At 45.5% G+C, this 21,851-nt stretch overlaps 1 protein-coding gene across 2 annotated transcripts in view; it reads left to right on the top strand.

Moving 5' to 3' along the window:
* Positions 1-21,851, top strand: part of LOC139406795 (3',5'-cyclic-AMP phosphodiesterase 4B-like) — a 171,028-nt gene that overhangs the window by 137,437 nt on the left and 11,740 nt on the right. For both annotated transcript variants that reach the window (XM_071149833.1, XM_071149834.1), the window contains exon 6: positions 11,895-12,007. In XM_071149833.1, the coding sequence (XP_071005934.1) occupies positions 11,895-12,007 (113 nt within the window). The remainder of the gene's footprint in view (positions 1-11,894; positions 12,008-21,851) is intronic.

Genomic DNA, 21,851 nt, shown 5'->3' with positions numbered 1-21,851 from the left:
GGTGTGATAAAGAATGTTTGGCGAGGTTCCAAGTTTTCAGTTCCTCCCTCTCGTTAAAAAAAAAAGACAATGAATGATATACCTTCATATCATTTTTTTCTGGAACTCTAACCAAACATGGGAGTGAACTCATATAACGTGTGTTTTTCCTCCGAATTTCAAAATAAATTCCTATCAAACTAGCAAGCCTTAAGGAAATAAGTACCTGTTTTATTTGTTTTGATTGTAACAGTATTTAATCAGAATGTCCAATTTACGTAACTAATGTCTTCATGTCAGTGAAGGCAGCTAGGAAATGATTTAAACCAAACTCAACATTTGCTAAACTGATCAAGTCCTAATTGGATCAGGATCAGGAGTTAAAATTTTGCATCCACTTTGTGAGTGTCCTTAACTGCCCAGCAACACAAAAGCACACACACAAACGATACACACACACACACACACACACACACACACACACCTACACAGGTGACCCCTCGCTGAAGCCTGTTGATAGAGGTCAGTTGGGTTTGCAGTGATATGGTCCTCAGATGTCTACAGGAACACTGATCCACACTGCGTCACAGATCTGATCTATAAAGGCTTCCAAACGTCCTTCTCACCTTCTCTTCACCCCTTTCCTCATCCCACTCATCATAGCTATGCCCTGCTGGCTCCAAAGGACAACTAACTGAGACTAGGGTTAACCATTAAGGCTTAGCTCACCACTGGGATTTGTGGAGTTTGACTAGAGCCACACTATCAACGTCTAGCGATCAGACCAATGTCTAACTCACTCTGATGTTTATTGTGTTAATAGAGTTTGGGGTCATCTTTGGAGGCATCTGACAGTCACCCAACATGACTCCTACTGGTCTGGCTTATAACCAACAGATGACACAATCTTCACTATCAAAGGACACACAGAGAGAACTCTGAACCCAGCAACCCCAGGTCCCTTCTGGCTCTATGACAGTGATGTTACACGAACGTCATGTAGCATTTGGGAAAAACGACAACAACTGGGTAGAAGTGTGGTAATTGGGTTATGAATCTTTGTGATCCGTGTTAATATGGTGACTTGGAGGGCTTAACTCCAGTCATCGTCTGTCCCACCAGTCACAATGGACCCTATTGAGGTCTGCCAACTGTCTTCCTATCAGTGTGAAAGTTCACGTCAGGTGAACAGACAAAGCTCGGTCTGTGTGTTTGTCCGTGTGTGTGTGTGTGCGTGTGCGTTTGATCGCCTCACACAGATGCCTATGCCCCCAGTAAATGATGTCAGCGTTGCGTTTGAGCGGTGAGCATTCACTCCGAAAACTCTCAAGCAACTTCTCACGCAAACCTCACACGTGCCAAACTGTCTATCTTTCCCAGGGTCTTTCTGATTTAGGAGATGCGGGTAAGGGTGAGTGAGCGTGTAAAGAGAGGGGAGTCAAGGTTGGCCAACCATCCTGAGGGCTGAAAGGGGGAGCGACGGAGAGAGAGAGAGAGAGAGAGAGAGAGAGGGATGGGGGCATGCATGGTGGGGTGATTTTCTTGATTTGATTACCTGGTTGCATGACCAATTTACAGCGTTCCCTGCTGGTTTCCCTCGGTTGGTCATTCCGTGTCTGAGGTGTTCCCTAGTCATTTCGCCTGGCCTGTTTACAGAAATGTCTGGCGGGCTACAGGGGCCGAGGGGAGGGAGAGAGGGACAGGGAGAGCAGTGTTACAGAACGGCTGGAAACGAATGTACAGAGACAGGGAGCGGCGATCATGGATGCTCACACACACACACACACACACACACAGAGTCTGTTTGAATCAGTCAATGCATTACTGTGTACTGCTTAATTTACTATCAGAACCATTGTGTTATCTATGTCCCTGTTAGTCATATCTGGGCAGAATGGGCTGTAATTAAATTCCTTCAAACCTCAAAAAGTTTCAATTAGTCAACAAGTGTCAATTCTTGCAGTTGAAATAGAACATTTCAGCCATTTAGGAACAATTTGTACTGTTAAGAATGAGTTGAAGAAACTCCTCTAACTAAACCCAGCAGTAAGGACTTACTCTTAATGCTCTCACACACACACACACAGACCAAGCTTTGCCTGTTCATCTGATATGAACTTCCACACTGATAGAAAGACTGTAAATAATTACTTTTTTTATTGAATGTTTAAAACATACAATATACTTGCAGTGAAGCCGCGAAAGACTGTTGGCAGACCTCAATAGGGCCCATTGTGACTGGTGGGACGGACGATGACTGGAGTTAAGCCCTCCAAGTCACCATATTAACACGGATCACAAAGATTCATAACCCAATTACCACACTTCTACCCAGTTGTTGTCGTTTTTCCCAAATGCTACATGTCGTTCGTGTAACATCACTGTCATAGAGCCAGAAGGGACCTGGGGTTGCTTGGTTTAGAGTTCTCTCTGTGTGTCCTTTGATAGTGAAGATTGTGTCATCTGTTGGTTATAAGCCAGACCAGTAGGAGTCATGTTGGGTGACTGTCAGATGCCTCCAAAGATCACCCCAAACTCTGTTAACACAATAAACATCAGAGTGATATAGACATTGGTCTGATCGCTAGACGTTGATAGTGTGGCTCTAGTCAAACTCCACAGAGCCATGTGGTGAGCTAAGCTTTAATGGTTAACCCTAGTCTCAGTTAGTTGTCCTTTGGAGCCAGCAGGGCATAGCTATGATGAGTGGGATGAGGACAGTGGCGAGGGATGAGGAAAGGGGTGAAGAGAAGGACGTTTGGAAGCCTTTATTGATCAGATCTGTGACGCAGTGTGGATCAGTGTCCCTGTAGACATCTGAGGACCATATCACTGCATACCCAGCTGACCTCTACCAACAGGCTTCAGCGAGGGGTCATCTATGTAGGTGTGTGTGTGTGCGGTTTGGGGATTTGGAAATGTGGGCAGAGTGTGTGCACTAAGTCATAACTCATAATCTCATTGATAAATACAATAAACAGAGGTTGTGTCCCAATTCAACGGCTCAGATATGAGACGTATGTGGCAGGGTCTACAGACAATCACAGACCACAAAGGGAAAACCAGCCACGTTGCGGACACCGATGTCTTGCTTCCGGACAAGCTAAACACCTTCTTCGCCCACTTTGAGGATAACACAGTGCCACAGACGCGGCCTGCTACCAAGAACTGTGGGCTCTCCTTCTCTGTGGCCAAAGTGAGTAAGACATTTAAGCGTGTTAACCCTCGCAAGGCTGCCGGTCCAGACAGCATCCCTAGCCGTGTCCTCAGAGCATGCATAGACCAGCTGGCTGGAGTGTTTACGGACATATTCAATCTCTCCCTATCCCAGTCTGCTGTCCCCACATGCTTCAAGATGTTCACCATTGTTCCTGTACCCAAGAAAGCAATGGTAACTGAACTAAATGACTATCACCCCGTAGCACTCACCTCTGTCATCATGAAGTGCTTTGATCATATCACCTCCACCTTACCTGACACCCTAGACCCATTTTAATTTGCTTACCGCCCCAATAGATCCACAGACGATGCAATCGCCATCGCACTGCACACTGCCCTATCCCATCTGGACTATAGCTCAGTATTCAACACCATAGTACTCTCCAAGCTCATCATTAAGCTTGAGGCCCTGGATCTCAACCCCGCCCTGTGCAACTGGGTCCTGGACTTCCTGACGGGCCGCCCCTAGGTGGTTAAGGTAGGAAACAACACCTCCACTTCGCTGATCCTCAACACGGGGGCGCCACAAGGATGCGTGCTCAGCCCCCTCTTGTACTCCCTGTTCACCCATGACTGTGTGGCCACGCACGACTCCAACTCAATCATCAAGTTTGCAGACGACACAACAGTAGTAGGCTTGATTACCAATGATGACAAGCCAGCCTACAGGGAGCAGGTGAGGGCCCTGGGAGTGTGGTGCCAGGAAAATAACCTCTCACCCAATGTAAACAAAACAATGGTGCTGATCGTGGACTTCAGGAAACTGCAAAGGGAGCACCGCCCTCTCTACATCGACGGGACCGTAGTGGAGAAGGTGGAAAGCTTCAAGTTCCTCAGTGTACACATCACTGACAAACTGAAATGGTCCACCCACACAGACAGTGTGGTGAAGAAGGCACAATAGCGCCTCTTCAGTCTCAGGAGGCTGAAGATATTTGGCTTGGCACAGAAAACCCTCACAAACCTTTACAGATGCACAAATGAGAGCATCCTGTCGGGATGTATCACCACCTGGTACGGCAACTGCACCTCCCACAACTGCAGGGCTCTCCAGATGGTGGTGCGGTCTGCCCAACGCATCACTGGGGAAAACTACCTCCCTTCCATGACACCTACAGCACCCGATGTCACAGGAAGGCCAAAAAGATCATCAAGGACAACAACCACCCGAGCTACTGCCTGTTCACCCCGCTATCATCCAGAAGACAAGGTCAGCATAGGTGCTTCAAAGCTGGGTCCGAGAGGCTGAAAAACAGCTTCAATCTCAAGACCATCAGACTGTTAAATAGCCATCACACTAGCACATATAGAGGCTGCTGCCCTATATACATAGACTTGAAATCACTGGCCACTTTAATAATGGAAAACTAGTCACTTTAATAATGTTTACATATTTTGCATTACTCATCTCATATGTATATACTGTATTCCAGCCTATTCTAATGTATCTAAGTCTATGCCGCTCTGACATTGCTCGTCCAAATATTTATATATTCTTCATTCCATTCCTTGACTTTAGATTTGTGTGTGTTGTTGTGAAATTGTTAGACATTACTTGTTAGATATTACTGCACTGATGGAGCTAGAAACACCCGCAATAACATCTGCTTAACACATGTATGTGACCAATACAATTTGATTTGATTTGAAATGGCACCCTATTCCCTATGCAGTGGACTACTTTTGACCAGAGGCTGATGGTCCCTTGTCAAAAGTAGTGCACTAAATAGGGAATAGGGTGCCATGTGGAACACAACCAGAGAGAAGCCAGGCAGGCGCCTTCCCTCTCCTCACATCCAGTCACTAGTCTTTTTCAGGAAGAGTTGCTCAACACCTCACGGTCCTGAAGACTAGCTCTGTTTTATTATGGCTGTTATACATGAAACAGGTCAGATCCCCCTTGGCACAGCTGTGTATCAACCTACGTCACTGTTTGTGTGGGCTTTTGATGTGGGTATGTAGAACATCAGATCCATCGTAAACAGTACCCTTATTTGCAGACGATATGGTGCTGCAGAGAAAGTGCTGTTGCAGTACTAATGAGAAAAACAGAGTTCCTCAGAGCAGTGGTAGGATCTCTCTGGTGGGAATAGAGAGAGAAAGATGCCGGAAGAGTTCAACAGAGTGATAAAGAATAGAATGCAAGTGTGTGTGTGTGTGTGTGAGAGAGAGAGAGCAATGGGCCCTGGAGGACCAGTGTCCTGTTCCTGTCTCTCTCCTCAGGGAGTATAGGGGGTTTCTAACAAGGGGGACCACAACATCCATCCTGTGTGTTGTAGGCCTAGGTTGTCAGTGATGTGAAAGCTGGACGTTAGTGATGTGACGCTTCAGTAGTTTTAATGGTTCATAGTGAAACTGAGCCAGCCCCCTGCCCCCTCACCTCCCATCCTCGACAGGAAACTGAGTGAGGAGTGTCTCAATCACAGCTGTCACACACACATACACACACACACACAAACCATAGCCCAACTCCATGCATCTGACACACACTTGTTCTGAAATGACCTGACAGAAAGTACAGTGCCTTCAGAAGTACAGTGCCTTCAGAAAGTGCAGTGCCTTCAGAAAGTGCAGTGCCTTCAGAAGTGCAGTGCCTTCAGAAAGTGCAGTGCCTTCAGAAGTGCAGTGCCTTCAGAAGGTGCAGTGCCTTCAGAAAGTGCAGTGCCTTCAGAAAGTGCAGTGCCTTCAGAAAGTGCAGTGCCTTCAGAACGTGCAGTACCTTCAGAAGTACAGTGCCTTCAGAAGTACAGTGTCTTCAGAAAGTGCAGTGCCTTCAGAAGTACAGTGTCTTCAGAAAGTGCAGTGCCTTCAGAAGTACAGTGTCTTCAGAAAGTGCAGTGCCTTCAGAAGTACACTGTCTTCAGAAAGTGCAGTGCCTTCAGAAAGTGTTCACACCCCTTGACTTTTTCCACATTTTGCTGTTGGATTAAAAAAAAAAAAAAAACGAACCTCCCATCTACACACAATAACCTATAATGACAAAGTGATAACAGGTTTGTATAAATCTTTGCTAAATTATTTTAAATGAAATATATAAATATCTCATTTACATAAGTACTCACACCACGTAGTCAATACATGTTAGAAACACCTTTGGCAGCGATTACAGCTGTGAGTCTGGGTAAGTCTCTAAGAGCTTTGCACACCTAGATTTTACAATATTTGCATGATATTAGTTTATTTTTTACTTTCAAACTCTGTCAAGTTGGTTGCCAAGTCTTGCCATAGATTTTCAAGCTAATTTACTGTAAGTCAAAAATGTAACTACTGTAGGACACTCAGGAACATTCAGTGAACATTCAGTGTCGTGTTGGTAAGCAACTCTCGGTCGTCAGTTGAACAGTATTTCCTCCGACACATTGGTGCGGCTGGCTTCCGGGTAAAGTGGGTGAGTGTTAAGAAGCGTGGGTTGGACGGGTCATGTTTCCGATGATGCAGGACTTGACCTTCACCTCCAGAGCCCTTTGGGGAGTTGCAGCGGTGAGACAAGATTGAAATTGGGGAGAAAAAGTGGGTAAAATACAACAAAAACATCTATACAAATAAAGTCACTATTGGCCTCAAGTTGAAATCCCGGAGCGGTTTCCTTCCTCTCCGGTAACTTAGTTAGGAAGGACGCCTGTATCTTTTAGTAACTGTTGATACATCATCCAAAGTGTAAGCTATGGTTTGTGTGTGTGTGTGACAGCTGAGCCCATCGTGCTCAAAGGGACATTCAATAGTCACCCTTCTTTGCAGGGCATTGGAAATCCTCCCTGGTCTTTGTGGTTTAATCTGTGTTTGAAATTCACTGCTAGACTGAGGGACCTTACAGATAATTGTATGTGTGGGGTACAGAGATGAGGTTGTCATTCAAAAATCATGTTAAACACTATTATTGCACACAGAGGGAGTCCATGCAACTTATTATGTGACTTGTTAAGCCCATTTTTACCCCTGAACATATTTAGGCTTGCCATAACAAAGGGGTTGAATACCTATTGACTAAAGACATTTCAGCTTTTCATTTTTAATTAATTTGTAAAAATTTCCAAAAACATAATTCCACTTTGACATTATGGGGTATTTATTTTGTGTAAGCCAATGACACAAAACCTCAATTTAATATATATTTTTAAATCAGGCTGTAACCAGCGGTGAAAGTATATAGATCTAATTTCTTATTGGTACAGGCACCGAAGTGCGCCCACACATTTTTTTTTAATACTATGAAAATGACAGGGTAGCCTACTCTGCCGACACCGACATAAAAACGATGTTGTCTGATCCGTATAATCGGCCAACGAAAAGGGGAGACACAAATACAATATGACGTCCATCTAACCTGGATGAGGAAATGATTGTCCAAAAACAAACAGAATTGGCACTGACCGAATTATAAAGACAGTGAATATGCACACTCTGGGATATGGCCCATGTTTTTCACTGACAGTCGCAACATAACAATCATCTATTTGGTATTTGCAGCGCACGCTGCCCAAATTGCGGGCCCTTCCGACTGTTGGCTATGCGATTTAAAATAATCTACCGCTAATGATCCTCTGTGGCCAAATCATGCTTTCTGGTGTAGTAACCTATTTTGAATTATTTGTATTTATTTCTGTATAGACAGGAGTAAGCTAATTAGGCAATATCATTTTGGAAATTATATTTACTTTAGGGAAAGTATAGCTTCCTCTAGCCTTATGGACATGCCGCCTATGACTTTTAACGCAGCGCATGATGATGTTTTCATCTGATTGTCAAACAATCACTTAACAACGGCGCTCCAGCAGGCTACATTCGTTCACTCACAAAATAATTTAAGCATCCAAACACCAACAGTGCACTGTGCAACCGCAATTTGATGAATGGAAAGAGACATCCGTTACAAACACCGAAGTGTAGTGTAATGAACTGCTGCTAGTGTCATTAAGCTTACACTTGAAGCCTGAACTGAGGCATCCACTGTTGTCCACTCGCGCCTCAGTCTCGTCCACTCATCTCCGCCTTGTCCTTGAGCGTCTCTCATCTCCGCCTTGACAAGATGTAAGTGTTCCCCTCAAACCATAATGCAATTTGGAGCATACAACACCCGGTTTTCAGTCCATTCGTTCATTTTTTTTCATGCGGCTGACATGCAGCAATGTTAAATGATGGTGTAATAGCCTATCGTTTTTGGACATGTATTCATTGTGATAGGCACACGACCTTACCACTTTACTTTCACCCCAGTCTGTAACACAACAAAAAGTGGAAGAGGTCAAAGGGTCTGAATACACACACACACACACACACACACACACAGAGAGAGAGAGAGATTCTGGGATTCTGGGAGAACAGGATATGTCCGTTTTGAGAATGATGAGAGAGGAAAGATGAGCGCGAGAGATCTTTCCTCGCTCACCTGACGTAGTTTCCTTACCGACATCTAGATCTATTCTTTCTGTCTGCTTGGATGTTCAACTGCTTGTTAGGACGAGGTTTTATGTTTGCACTCAAGTTTTTGTGCCTAAGTATGTACAGTATTTGAGTCTTAATCAACTGTTGGTGAGTGTGTGTCTGTATGTATACTACCGTTCAAAAGTTTGGGGTCACTTAAAAATGTCCTTGTTTTTGAAAGAAAAGCACATTTTCTGTCCATTAAAATAACATCAAATTGATCAGAAATACAGTGTAGACATTGTCAATGTTGTAAATTACTATTGTAGCTGGAAACGGCTGATTTTTTACGGAAAATCTACTTAGGCGTAAAGAGGCCCATTATCAACCATCACTCCTGTGTTCCAATGGAACGTTGTGTTAGCTAATCCAAGTTTATCATTTTAAAAGGCTAATTGATCATTAGAAAACCCTTTTGCAATTATGTTAGCACAGCTGAAAACTGTTGTTCTGATTAAAGAAACAATAAAACTGGCCTTCTTTTGACTAGTTGAGTATCTGGAGCATCAGCATTTGTGGGTTCGATTACAGGCTCAAAATGGCCAGAAACAAATAACTTTCTTCTGAAACTCGTCAGTATATTCTTGTTCTGAGAAGTGAAGGCTATTCCATGCGAGAAATTTCCAAGAAACTGAAGATCTCGTAAAACAATGTGCACTTCTCCCTTCACAGAACAGTACAAACTGTCCCTAACCAGAATAGAAAGAGGAGTGGGAGGCCCCAGTGCACAACTGAGCAAGAGGACAAGTACATTAGAGTGTCTGGTTTGAGAAACAGACGTCTCACAAGTCCTCAACTGGCAGCTTCATTAAATAGCACCCGCAAAACAACAGTCTCATCGTCAACAGTGAAGAGGCGACTCCGGGATGCTGGCCTTCTGGCTACTATTTTTTTTAATATATTTTGATTTGTTTAACACTTTTTGGGGGACTACATAATTCCATATGTCTTATTTCATAGCGTTGATGTCTTCACTATTATTATACAATGTAGAAAATTGTAAAAAAGAAAGAAAGAAAAACCCTTGAATGAGTAGATGTGTCCAAACTTACAGACTGGTACTGTGAATGTGTGTGTGTGTGTGTGTGTGCGTGTATGAGTTGGTTCTGCGAGTGTGTGTGTTTCCTGGCTGTAGGCCCCTGCAGGCCAGATGTGTCTGGGATTGTGATCAGAGTGTTCCTTGTGACTGTGTGAGAGAGTGTGTGAGGAGGAGAGGTGGTGAAAACCCCCAACTCTTACGTGTATGTGGTAAGTTAGACTTACTGGGCCTTTTCACAGCTGCCTCCCCAGCCCAGACCCACTGATGTCAGACCAGACCAGCCTATAGGCTGTGCCAGCTCATCCCTAGCCCAGACTAGACCAGCCAGTCAGGGAAAGGATTTTATAGCGCTCAAAAACATCACACTAACCTCAGTGGAGGGAAAATACCACCAAACTCTCACGGAACTGTCCAATTTACCTTATGGAATATGGAACGCCAAATCAAAATGTCGCCCATGTGACTGCAAAACAACTCAAATGTTGTTTTATCAGTATAGCAACACACGTAATTGTACTTGAGTAAACGACGTCACCGTTTGTAGTTACACAAGGGAAAGCAACAAATCAAATCTTGTCAGTTATAGAAGGGACTTTGGATACACGTCAGGCTTTATTGTTTGTGTTATTGATGTGTGTTAAGCTCCTGTGTGCACTTTCATAGCTCACCTTTTGACCCAGTTGTCGGCTTTCTGTTGAGCTCATTTACAGTAAGCATGTTTACAAGTGATCAAATCTCTGTGTATATTTGTGCCATTCTATCCCATCATGGCTTCCCCACAACAGATTAACTCACTGATTGAGGCTGACCTGGCCTGACCTTGGTTTGCGGCCAAAACGGGGTCTTATATAAGGCAAAGAAGTGGGACTGGGTGGAGATGCAGATTTGGGGGACTGACCACTACTGTACAAAATCATATCCACAGCCACATTACATATGCTAACGTCTTACATGGACAAGACACTGTAGCCTGTATACACACTGCAAGCTAGATAGACCCATGAGAGAAAAATAGTGACATCTAATATAGTGGCATCTAGTATATTAACATAGTGCATCACGTGTATTGAGAGCAGTGCTGTGTGGGAGAATAGTGACATACAGTACCAGAGTCCCCCATACTTCTCCAACCTTCCAGTACTCCACTCCAGGGTTTACCCCAGCCAAGCCTCCAGCCTTACAGAGGAAAGGATTGATTGAGTTTGCAAACAGCCGGCGGCCTCAGTCTCTCTCGTCTCCTCTCTCTGCAGCAGGCCGGGAGAATGCTATAATGCCCCTGTATCTCTCATGTTTTGGTGAGCAAACATTCGCTCCCCTTTGAAGGCTGGGAGATCAGAGCGGGGGTAACATTCTACGCGGCCACGCTAAGGTCGGCACTACCGCGGGTCTGCTGCAGTGCGCTATGTTGTGCCGCGGCAGCTAGGAGACCCAGAACACACAGTCGAACCACACAGTTGAGCACTGAGCACAAGGCTACCCTGTGTGTGTCTGAGAGAGGGCAACACATCACCCTCCCCCCACCACCCCAGCTCACCCCAACACCCCCTCCTCTCCTCCTCTCTGGCCCAATGTCTCCCAGCACTGACTGTGTCTAACTTGGAGACTCCCAGAATGAATCCGTGGTTCTGCTTTTACGAACGTGTGGCGCTCTATACAAAGTGTTTGACGTTTCTGCTGTATTTGTATCTGTTATGCGGAGATGTATCACATGTCCTTTGGTGTGCAAAGTGCGAGATAGTTTATGATGGGACCGAATGAGTCTGGAGGTGTCTGTTCTCCTGAGAGGGGTCCGGTTTCCTGCTCTAAAATATGGTTTATGTAAATTAGTTGGGGGGGGGGGGAGACTGTGCAGTGCATCTGAGCGAAAGTAGCAGAAAGAAACAAACAACCTCAGTCAGCCAGTCAGCCAGTGAGCGAGCCAGTGACAGAGTTTGAGAGAGAGAGAGAGAGAGAGAGAGAGAGAGAGAGAGAGAGAGAGTGCAGCTCCTGTGGCGTCCCACTCTGCTCTCTCTAGAGTTCACCACTAGCTGTTAGCGCTAGCCTTTTGGCCATTAGTTGTTAGCCTCAGTGTTAGCCTTGCTCATGATGAAAGAGCATTGTGGCCGGGTGCCCCCTCTGCCTCTGCCACCACCGGGCCCGGCCGCCACGCAGCAGCCGCCCTGCCAGCCTCTCTCACCTCGCTCTTCCCCTCCATACCCTGCTGACTACTGCCCTATGTCTGTGTGCCTGTTGACAGATGAGTCGTACCAGAAGCTGGCCATGGAGACCATGGAGGAGCTGGACTGGTGCCTGGACCAGCTGGAGACCATCCAGACCTACCGCTCCGTCAGTGACATGGCCTCCAATAAGGTAAGACTCAAACTCCCTGTATAAACGATACACAGCCGCTGTACCTCCGCCCTTCAAGTCGACAGCCACTGCTAAGCTGGTTTTGAAGAGCAGCCGTCTGTGAATCTGTATGTGCTGCAAAATAGTCAGTTTGCAAGGGCACCCCTGCACCTTACAAGAGCATTTTGAGGGACATCTTCCTTTTGAAACACCCTGTAGACCTACAGTATATAAACCTTCAAGCTTGCTTTCAACCGCTGCTGCATTGGCTTGAAGGAGCTGTCAACTAGATACCGTATATAATGTACGTTCAGGATCCTAAATCAAACAGTGGATTTAGATTGTGACTTGTTTTGTTTTTCCCCCCGTTGGAACCACGAACGGGAAATGAAGTTGCTGGGTGGTTTTGAAAGTGTATTGCTATTTCTTGACAACAGTGCCAGCCAGGGGGGGGATAGGTCAGCGGTGTGCTTCTACAATACGTACGAGTACCCTGCATGGTCCCTTTCATGCTTGTGTTTTTACAGTATGTGCTTGTGAATAGTGGACAGTAGGTGCTATGGGCTTGCAGGTCTCTTCATGTCTGTAGTGGCCTTGGGTCTGCAGTTCACCATGTGATATTATGTAGTCTATTTTGCTAAAGGACAAGTTGTGTACGCAGCCTTACAAAAGAAAACACGCCAAATGTCAGGTGAAACCATATTTTCACGTTTTTAAATACAGTGTTTACATGTTAACACCACTTTTTCACGTGAGAAGAAAAACCATGTTTTCACCTCAGTTGCACATGTGAAATGTGCTGTTTCACATTTGAAAATCGATCACGTGAAAATCTCATTTGCAGTTTCACATGTCAGAGAACTTCACATGTGAAAATCTCCCTTTCGCATGTGGAGTTGCACTTTCACAGGTAATAAACAAACACGTGTAAAAATCACATTTGCAGTGTCACATGTAAGAGAACTTCACATGTGAAAATCTCACGTTCACATGTGGAATTGCAAGTTCACATGTGGTGGTGAAATGTTGTTCTTCTCACGTGTGAAAAAGGTTAACACGTATCAGTAGTAATGTTTCCACGTGTGGAAGTGCAAATTCTGCAATGCCATTCTGTGAAAAGGTAACTTAGCCAAACAGAGTAGAATTATTCAAGTGTGTTAAAAATAATGATTTTAAAATTGTATTTCTGAGCCGTCCGTTCGGGCTGTAACTGCTGCAGGCACACGCCTCTCTTCTTCATACGTCGGTCAGTGAATGTTGGAGGAAGCCCAGAGAAAAGAACAGGCTAGCTAGCGCTCCGTGTCTCCTTATTGATCCTTTTTAACATGTTAAAAATGAGCGCTGTCAGTTAGTTTGGTGCACCTTTTTTTTATCACATTTGTCTGGAAGCTTTCAAAATACACTGAAAACGTCCAAAATACCACATTTTTTATCAAAACAACAATGCGACGTCAAAAGAAGTTGACTTTTGTTGTTAAAAAAAGAGTGCTTATCAATTGACCAGATTTTTCTAACCGTTTACTTTGGACAAAATCAAAACGGCAATATTCTTGTCACGCTTTTTGTATAAAATATCTTAAATTACAGCTCAATTTGAGACAATTATGAATTTGCGATTAATCACAGCAAATCCTGCGATTAAACCCGATTACATTTTGAATCGTTTGTTAGCCCTAGTTGACATTACTTGTTCACACATTCACTTGTTCATGTTTTTTTTTTTTTCAAGGGCATACAGTAATGTGACAACTGTAACACCAAAGCTCTGTGCATGTTTTAGTGATAGTTCTGTGCGGTGGAAGAAGATAAGTGGACATTGAAAGAATAGAGGCGAGAGGCTGTAAAAGTTGTTTCCAGACTGTCCTTTGATTGTTACATGCTCATGTGCAAATCAGCTGCATATTTGTTTGCAAGTTAGTTAACCACGGTATCTCACAGAAACAATGTGCAATTTTCCATACAAATATGTGCTGCTCAATTCAATGCAATTCCATGTTTGCAATTTCACAGCAAGAGAGTGTTTGTGGAGTACTGCGTCTTTGGGTAAATGGAGAGTGTGTGTGTGTGTGTGTGTACTTGTCTTCCTACCTTATCAGGACCCAAATGTCCTAGCAGTTAGGTTAGGCTTTTGGGGTTAAGGTTAGGGTTAGGATTTTGGTGGGTTAAGGAGTGGGGTTAGTGTTATGTTTAGGGTTAGAGAAACTATGATTTTATTTTATGGTCAAACATTTTTACTCCCCAAAAAGTCCAGAAATGTCCCAAAAATAAAAGAGATGCCTAGGACCCTTGGACTGTGTGACTGTGTCTTCCTGTCTCCTTCCTGGTACCCGCTCAGACCAGACTACAATAGACCTCCCAGAATGCCCTGGGGCAGGGTTAATGGCCCTGTTTATTTGGCCCATTGCTGACGTCATCAGGACACACGCAGGACAGAAGGGACTTTTACTAAAGACAATGGAGGAGCTTGCATGCGTACACACACACACACAGACACACACACACACACACACACATACACACACACACAGACAATACAGACTTAGAAAGTTAATGTCGCTGGGCAAATGAGGTTTAGTCACTCAACAGACACTGAACAACTGACAGATTATTGATTCAAACTCATTCACCTTGGTTGAAAAAAAGCCAAAAACAAGAAACACACGAGCCAGACTGAGAAGCCGTCCCAGCCTAAACAGTCACATGGACAGACTGAATGACTGGGCGCCAGACAGACTGAGGGAGGAGTCACTGATGGATGCTGATTCAAACTATTCTGTTTCAGTCTTCAGAATATCCCTGAATCTTTCATATGGTGTATCTTCCTGTGTTGATTCCGATCCCTGTCTTCAGAGGAATCTCCTTGTGTTGATTCCGTTCCCTGTCTTCAGAGGAATCTCCTTGTGTTGATTCAGTTCCCTGTCTTCAGATGAATCTCCCTGTGCTGATTCAGTTCCCTGTCTTCAGAGGAATCTCCTTGTGTTGATTCTGTTCCCTGTCTTCAGAGGAATCTCCTTGTGTTGATTCAGTTCCCTGTCTTCAGAGGAATCTCCTTGTGTTGATTCCGTTCCCTGTCTTCAGAGGAATCTCCTTGTGTTGATTCCGTTCCCTGTCTTCAGAGGAATCTCCTTGTGTTGATTCAGTTCCCTGTCTTCAGAGGAATCTCCTTGTGTTGATTCAGTTCCCTGTCTTCAGAGGAATCTCCTTGTGTTGATTCAGTTCCCTGTCTTCAGAGGAATCTCCTTGTGTTGATTCAGGTCCCTGTCTTCAGAGGAATCTCCTTGTGTTGATTCAGTTCCCTGTCAGAGGAATATCCTTGTGTTGATTCAGTTCCCTGTCTTCAGAGGAATCTCCTTGTGTTGATTCAGTTCCCTGTCTTCAAATTAATCTCCCTGTGCTGATTCAGTTCCCTGTCTTCAGATGAATCTCCCTGTGCTGATTCAGTTCCCTGTCTTCAGAGGAATCTCCTTGTGTTGATTCAGTTCCCTGTCAGAGGAATCTCCCTGTGTTGATTCAGTTCCCTGTCTTCAGAGGAATCTCCCTGTGCTGATTCAGTTTTTGTCTTCAGAGTAATCTCCCTGTGTTGATTCAGTTCACTGACTTCAGAGGAATCTCCCTGTGCTGATTCAGTTTTTGTCTTCAGAGTAATCTCCCTGTGTTGAATCAGTTCCCTGACTTCAGAGGAATCTCCCTGTGTTGATTCAGTTCCCTGTCTTCAGAGGAATCTCCCTGTGCTGATTCAGTTTTTGTTTTCAGAGGAATCTCCCTGTGTTGATTCAGTTTTTGTCTTCAGAGGAATCTCCCTTATTTGATTCAGTTCCCTGTCTTCAGAGGAATCTCCCTGTGTTGATTCAGTTCCCTGACTTCAGAGGAATCTCCTTGTGTTGATTCAGTTCCCTGACTTCAGAGGAATCTCCCTGTGTTGATTCAGTTCCCTGACTTCAGAGGAATCTCCCTGTGTTGATTCAGTTTTTGTCTTCAGAGGAATCTCCCTGTGTTGATTCAGTTCCCTGTCTTCAGAGGAATCTCCCTGTGCTGCCCTGAGGGCCATACTGGTTCTGCTTTGGCCATTATTTGGGCCATTGTGATGAGAGATAAGATAACATAAGACACTCATAGGCCAGACCCGTAGTCCAACACACGGTAGGGAGAGGTTATCTTAAAATCCATTGTTTCTGTACCGTTAGATACCCCACTGACCCCATTGAACCGTCTTTGTGCGTGGTCGAGACACTGGATCAAGACCGTCTCCTTTGCCTTGCCTGTACTGTACACTGAAGTGTATTTTTTAATGTAGACAACTTTCACAGAGTAGCATTGAGCATGATGCCAGCTACATTCACTATCATGAAGAGAATACAAATGTGTCTTAGAATACGGTTTCAGATGACGTTGGAGACAACATTCTTGAAGATCTGACAGCATTTGAAACCTAAGTAAAGGGCGGTGAAAGTCTTCAGTTATGACATTTAGACTGATTCCGGTAAAACACCCAAGGTAAAGTGCATCGAACTTTGTCCGTGTCTGTCTGTCTGGCTCTATGACTGTATCGGATTGCCTGTAAGTGATGTGCTCTTGCTCAGACTTGCATCTTCCGTGTAGGAGTCAAGAACAATTAGAAGTTTGACTGTTCCTTTTTCCCCCCCGAGTCAGGGTTTCAAACTCTCACCTCTATTAGTTTCAACAGGTCAAATCAGGAGAGGTAGGTTATCATTTTATTTACTTTGAATCTGCTTTTCAAGGAAACGCACTGTTTGGACTGACAACAGGAATATCAGAATGATCATGATATTGTTAGCAGTGTACTGACAGTGTAAACAATGCTACCCTGATGCTGGCTGCTGCAGCTCTGGGTTAGAGAACAGGCAGTAGACTGTCAGGGGGAGAGAGGCAGAACTGTGTGTGTGTGTGTGTGTGTGTGTGTGTGTGTGTGTGTGTGTGTGTGTGTGTGTGTGTGTGTGTGTGTGTGTGTGTGTGTGTGTGCGTTGAGCGATAAGAGTAGGCAAGCCCGAGCACCCAACTCAAAATGAGTCAGTAGAGCTATCGCGTTTCCTCACCCTCCCCACGTCAGAGTCTGAGGCTTGGCCCTTACTCACAGTTTCAGTACATACAGACGCTGCTTCCGCGAGCCCCGGCACTCTGCAGGACTAAACCCAACCAAGCTGCTCATACACACAAGATGGGAGCCTGCTGCCTGGAAAAGAAAGAGAGAAAGTTGGGAAAACTGAACGGTTGGAGAAAGGTAAAGTTCGAATTCTTTTGGAATTGCTTACTTGTTGAAGCTTTTTACTATTTTGAAGCTTTTAAATGGACTTTTCTGATCTATTTTGGGGTGGAAATGTATTGGCGTATTCATACTGAAGACTTAAGTTCTTTTTCGCATCATATGCGGTTGCTTTGGGGTTTTGCCATTGCTGTATGGTAGGCCTATACCGAGTTGAGTTTTATTTTATGCTGCTTTTAACCAAGTCTTGGGGAAAGTTATTTCTCTGCCTGCAAGTCTTTATAAATATAGTTTGTGTACACTTGGGCTATTTGGTAAGATTTTGAGAAGTACACCAATATTAATGGATGTAATGCTGGTCCTTTGTCATGACTGGACTTACGACAGCAGAGCGCACCACTGGTCAAAGCTGCAGTCGTGGATGCTTTGTCTGAATTGGGCTGCCAGTGCCCTGCAGATAGTCTTTGTGGGTCTGTCAGTTGAGTTTCTGTGCTATGGCTTTCAGTGTTCACTGATACATCTTTATCAGTGAAATATTAACGTAGACTTTTTGAGTCCTTTTGAGAGTTGTGAGACAGCTGTTTGCTGGAGATGCTTAAAGTTTACTTTAGCTTTTCAATGTTCATGGAATATATTTCAATCTGAATTCCTTAATTGATAGAATAACAAAGCCGTCACCCCACCTTTGTTTAGGTAAAAATAAATAAATAAAGATTAGGGATGGTTGTGGAGAAATGTACCCATTCTCAAATAATTCAAAGCAAGAGTTACGCTGCCAATCACTGATCATCCGTGATATCGAAATGGTCGTTTGAACTATGTTTTGAGGCTATACAGTGTTTGCTTGCATTTACTTTGTATACAAAAATTGAAGTATGACAAGCTTCTATTTTGGGTTCTGATTGGGTACAACAGTTTGAACTAAAAAAAAGAAAAAGAAAATGGACGTAACATGGATTCTAGCTTCAAGGACATTGTTGTTGTTGTTCTCTGAAATGTCCTCCATCATTCCGTTTATCCGGAGAATCTGCATGTCTCCAAACCAAGTTGTTTGAGTGAACGAGGAAAGTGGCCTGCTCGATACGTGGTGCTTCCATCTCTTGCTAATACCACGTGCCAATGCCCCCGTGAGCCATGAGGTGGTTTCTTGTCAGATTTGTGAAAGAGTCGACATCTGCCATTGAATACGGTGAGGCGGCGGTGTTGAACTCCTACGTCTAAAGGCCACGATGAGCGGGTTTAGTGCAGCGTATCTAACGGATCTCTCTGTAGGTTGAGATGGGGCTGCCAAACACAAGTGAAAACCACCCGGAGCTCTCTGACAGCCTGCACTGACGGGACATTCAACCCGGTGTCAGATTTGAGTGATATGCCTTGTCTTGTTTCTTTATTTGTTCCGCCTCTCTTTTTCACTTTAATCATTTATTTCCCCCTTTCTCTTGTATCATGCAGTTCGCCAGTTCCTCTGATGATCTTGTTTGTGGGCTAATGACGGCATGCCTATGTGCACACGTGCAGACACTCTTACGCACGCGCACACACACACACAGACACACGTTGCCATCGCAGCCAGAGCCAGTCGCTTGTGAGTCGTCAGAGGTAGTGTGGATTCAGGCTCTGTGGGGTTGGTCTCTAAGCTTACTGCCCTCGTCCCTGAGGAAACACATGTCACTGTCTATGTTGCCCCATCATAACCATTGTGTAATCCCTGTGCGCCATATGTTTGCCAAGGCCGGGGAATCAAGCGCAACTTAATAAGATTACCCGGCACTGAAGTCGTGTGCGGTTTAAAATCATACTATTGCCTGACGTTTGATAAAACCGTGCTATTTTACTCTGCAAATTCCCCATCTTGAGTCATATTTTCACTTCTATGGAAGTAGTGTCAAATTCAACAATGTTAATTTAGCTGAGAAGTTAAGCAGTGGACTAACTGTTAGTCTGTTCAGCTGACAATATGAGGACACAGTGTCCACTAGTGGCGGAAAGAGGACATGAAATTACATTTTGAGTTTGGAGATCCTCTGTGGCCATCAGTGGTGTTATAAACTCAAGTCATTTCAAAAGATGCCACAAGACATGCACTGTCCTGTACATCCCTATCTGCCGGTCTTCCCGTCTGCCTGCCTGCCTGCCTGTCGGTCTGTCTGTCTGCCTGTCGGTCTGTCTGTTTGCTTGATTGTATGCCTGCCTGTCTGTATGCCTGCCTGCCTGTCGGTCTGTCTGTTTGCTTGATTGTATGCCTGCCTGTCTGTATGCCTGACTGCTATCCACTGTGTCCTGTCCTATAGGATCAAATCTGAATGGAGGGACTTTTTTCACAACGAAATGCCATCACCATTCAGTTCTATACTGGCTCTGCTGCAAAGGCTTCTGGGAAACACAGCAGCTCCCTGCTGGATCTCCCCCACCCCTTGCGGCTAGAGGGGAGGGAGGCAGGGGGGTGAGAGACCGAAGATTAGAGTAGAGAGAGAGCGAAAAGAGAGAGAGAGAGAGAGAGAGCTTCCGACAGACCTCTCTGAGCCCATTCTCTGTGTCAGAGGCCACAGCATATCTGAATGAAGCATCAACACTCAGCTCATCAAATATTAACATCAACTCTCATTCTCATTTACAGTCAGCTCATAGAGATTCATAGAGACAACCTTGGGTGGTGGATACCTAAACAGATCAACACTGAGAGAGAGGGGAGGAGGGGGAGAGATGCAGTAGAGATGCAGCACACACAGAGGGCTGTATGGGCTTGGGTGTGTATATGGGCTGGGGTGTGTATATGGGCTAGGGTGTGTAAATGGGCTGGGGTGTGTATATGGGCTGGGGTGTGTGTATGGTACAGGGATGTGACAAGTGCTGTGTGTTCAGCAGAGCTGTTGTTGAGTCCTGATGAGCGGAGGCGGCAGTGTCGTTGTTTTAGCTGCGGTTGTTCCTTTCTCCACCACCTCACAGAGACATCCCCCGCTGTTATATTCCTCATATTATGTTGTATGCAGTGTATTATATAACGAGGGCTTCTTCTCATGTTTTATATTGTTTTGTCTCCCTTTCCTTTCCGACACCCTCCTCCCTTTCTCTGGTTCGCCCGTCTCTGCAACAGGAGGATCCTTTCCGACACCCTCCTCCCTTTCTCTGGTTCGCCCGTCTCTGCAACAGGAGGATCCTTTCTGCCACCCTCCTCCCTTTCTCTGGTTCGCCCGTCTCTGCAACAGGAGGATCCTTTCCGCCACCCTCCTCCCTTTCTCTGGTTCGCCCGTCTCTGCAACAGGAGGATCCTTTCCGACACCCTCCTCCCTTTCTCTGGTTCGCCCGTCTCTGCAACAGGAGGATCCTTTCCGCCACCCTCCTCCCTTTCTCTGGTTCGCCCCTCTCTGCAACAGGAGGATCCTTTCCGACACCCTCCTCCCTTTCTCTGGTTCGCCCCTCTCTGCAACAGGAGGATCCTTTCCGACACCCTCCTCCCTTTCTCTGGTTCGCCCGTCTCTGCAACAGGAGGATCCTTTCCGACACCCTCCTCCCTTTCTCTGGTTCGCCCGTCTCTGCAACAGGAGGATCCTTTCCGACACCCTCATCCCTTTCTCTGGTTCGCCCGTCTCTGCAACAGGAGGATCCTTTCTGCCACCCTCCTCCCTTTCTCTGGTTTGCCCGTCTCTGCAACAGGAGGATCCTTTCCGCCACCCTCCTCCCTTTCTCTGGTTCGCCCGTCTCTGCAACGGGAGGATCCTTTCCGACACCCTCCTCCCTTTCTCTGGTTCGCCCGTCTCTGCAACAGGAGGATCCTTTCCAACACCCTCCTCCCTTTCTCTGGTTCGCCCGTCTCTGCAACAGGAGGATCATCTGGACACTCCTCTCGCCCCATCATTCCCAGCGCAGTGTTCCGCTCGCTCATCGGAGACTCCTGGGAAGGTTTTTCCTGCCGTTTCCTACAGACGAGCGCTGACATGAGAACACTCTGTTTCACAATCGTGGATAGTCCTCTCGCCGTACTGGGGGATTGTTTCACGACAAGCAATGAGAAGCCTTGTCGAGGAGGAAAGAGAACTGAAACTATATTGAGGTCTTCCTGAATAGGCCTGGTTCCATTTCGAATAACACGCATCCCAATTACACAGTCAGTTGAAATGATAGCTTTTTGAGGATGGCCTCCGGCCTTTGCCTGTCTGTTTGCTTGTTTACATCTGCTCCTCCAAGGGCAGCCAACCCCATTGATCGTAGGAGGGCGGGAGAGAGACCAAGATTAATGACACTGTTGGGAAGTGGCAGCAGGGAGAGAAATTGACATGTAAGTGGCTGAGAGTGAGGGAGAGGTGGAATGAAAGAGGGGAGGAACTAGTGCTTTTCACTCAGCAGTTGAACCACTGGTGTGTCCTCGTGACGGCGGGGCTGCCTCGCTAGTGTTCGGAGGGGGAAACCTCTCGCTGAAACAGCAGCCAGCCAGCCAGCCGCACCACTCTCTCTGGTCACGTGACACTGTTGCCATGGCGTTGGGATGTTCTGGTAATTGGCGTACACAGACAGAGTGGAGGAAAGAGGGAGAGAGAGAGAGAGAGAGAGAGAGAGAGAGTTGGGGGCTGATCTGATGTCAACCCAAATTGGTGAAGGATGCAATTATCTACCATTCTCTCTTTGGTGTTTTCTCTCGCTTTTCTC

Source organism: Oncorhynchus clarkii, chromosome 4, assembly GCF_045791955.1.
Source record: "Oncorhynchus clarkii lewisi isolate Uvic-CL-2024 chromosome 4, UVic_Ocla_1.0, whole genome shotgun sequence".
Lineage (NCBI taxonomy): Eukaryota > Metazoa > Chordata > Actinopteri > Salmoniformes > Salmonidae > Oncorhynchus > Oncorhynchus clarkii.
Note: the sequence above shows the minus strand (reverse complement) of the source record. Positions and strands in the feature narration are given on the sequence as shown.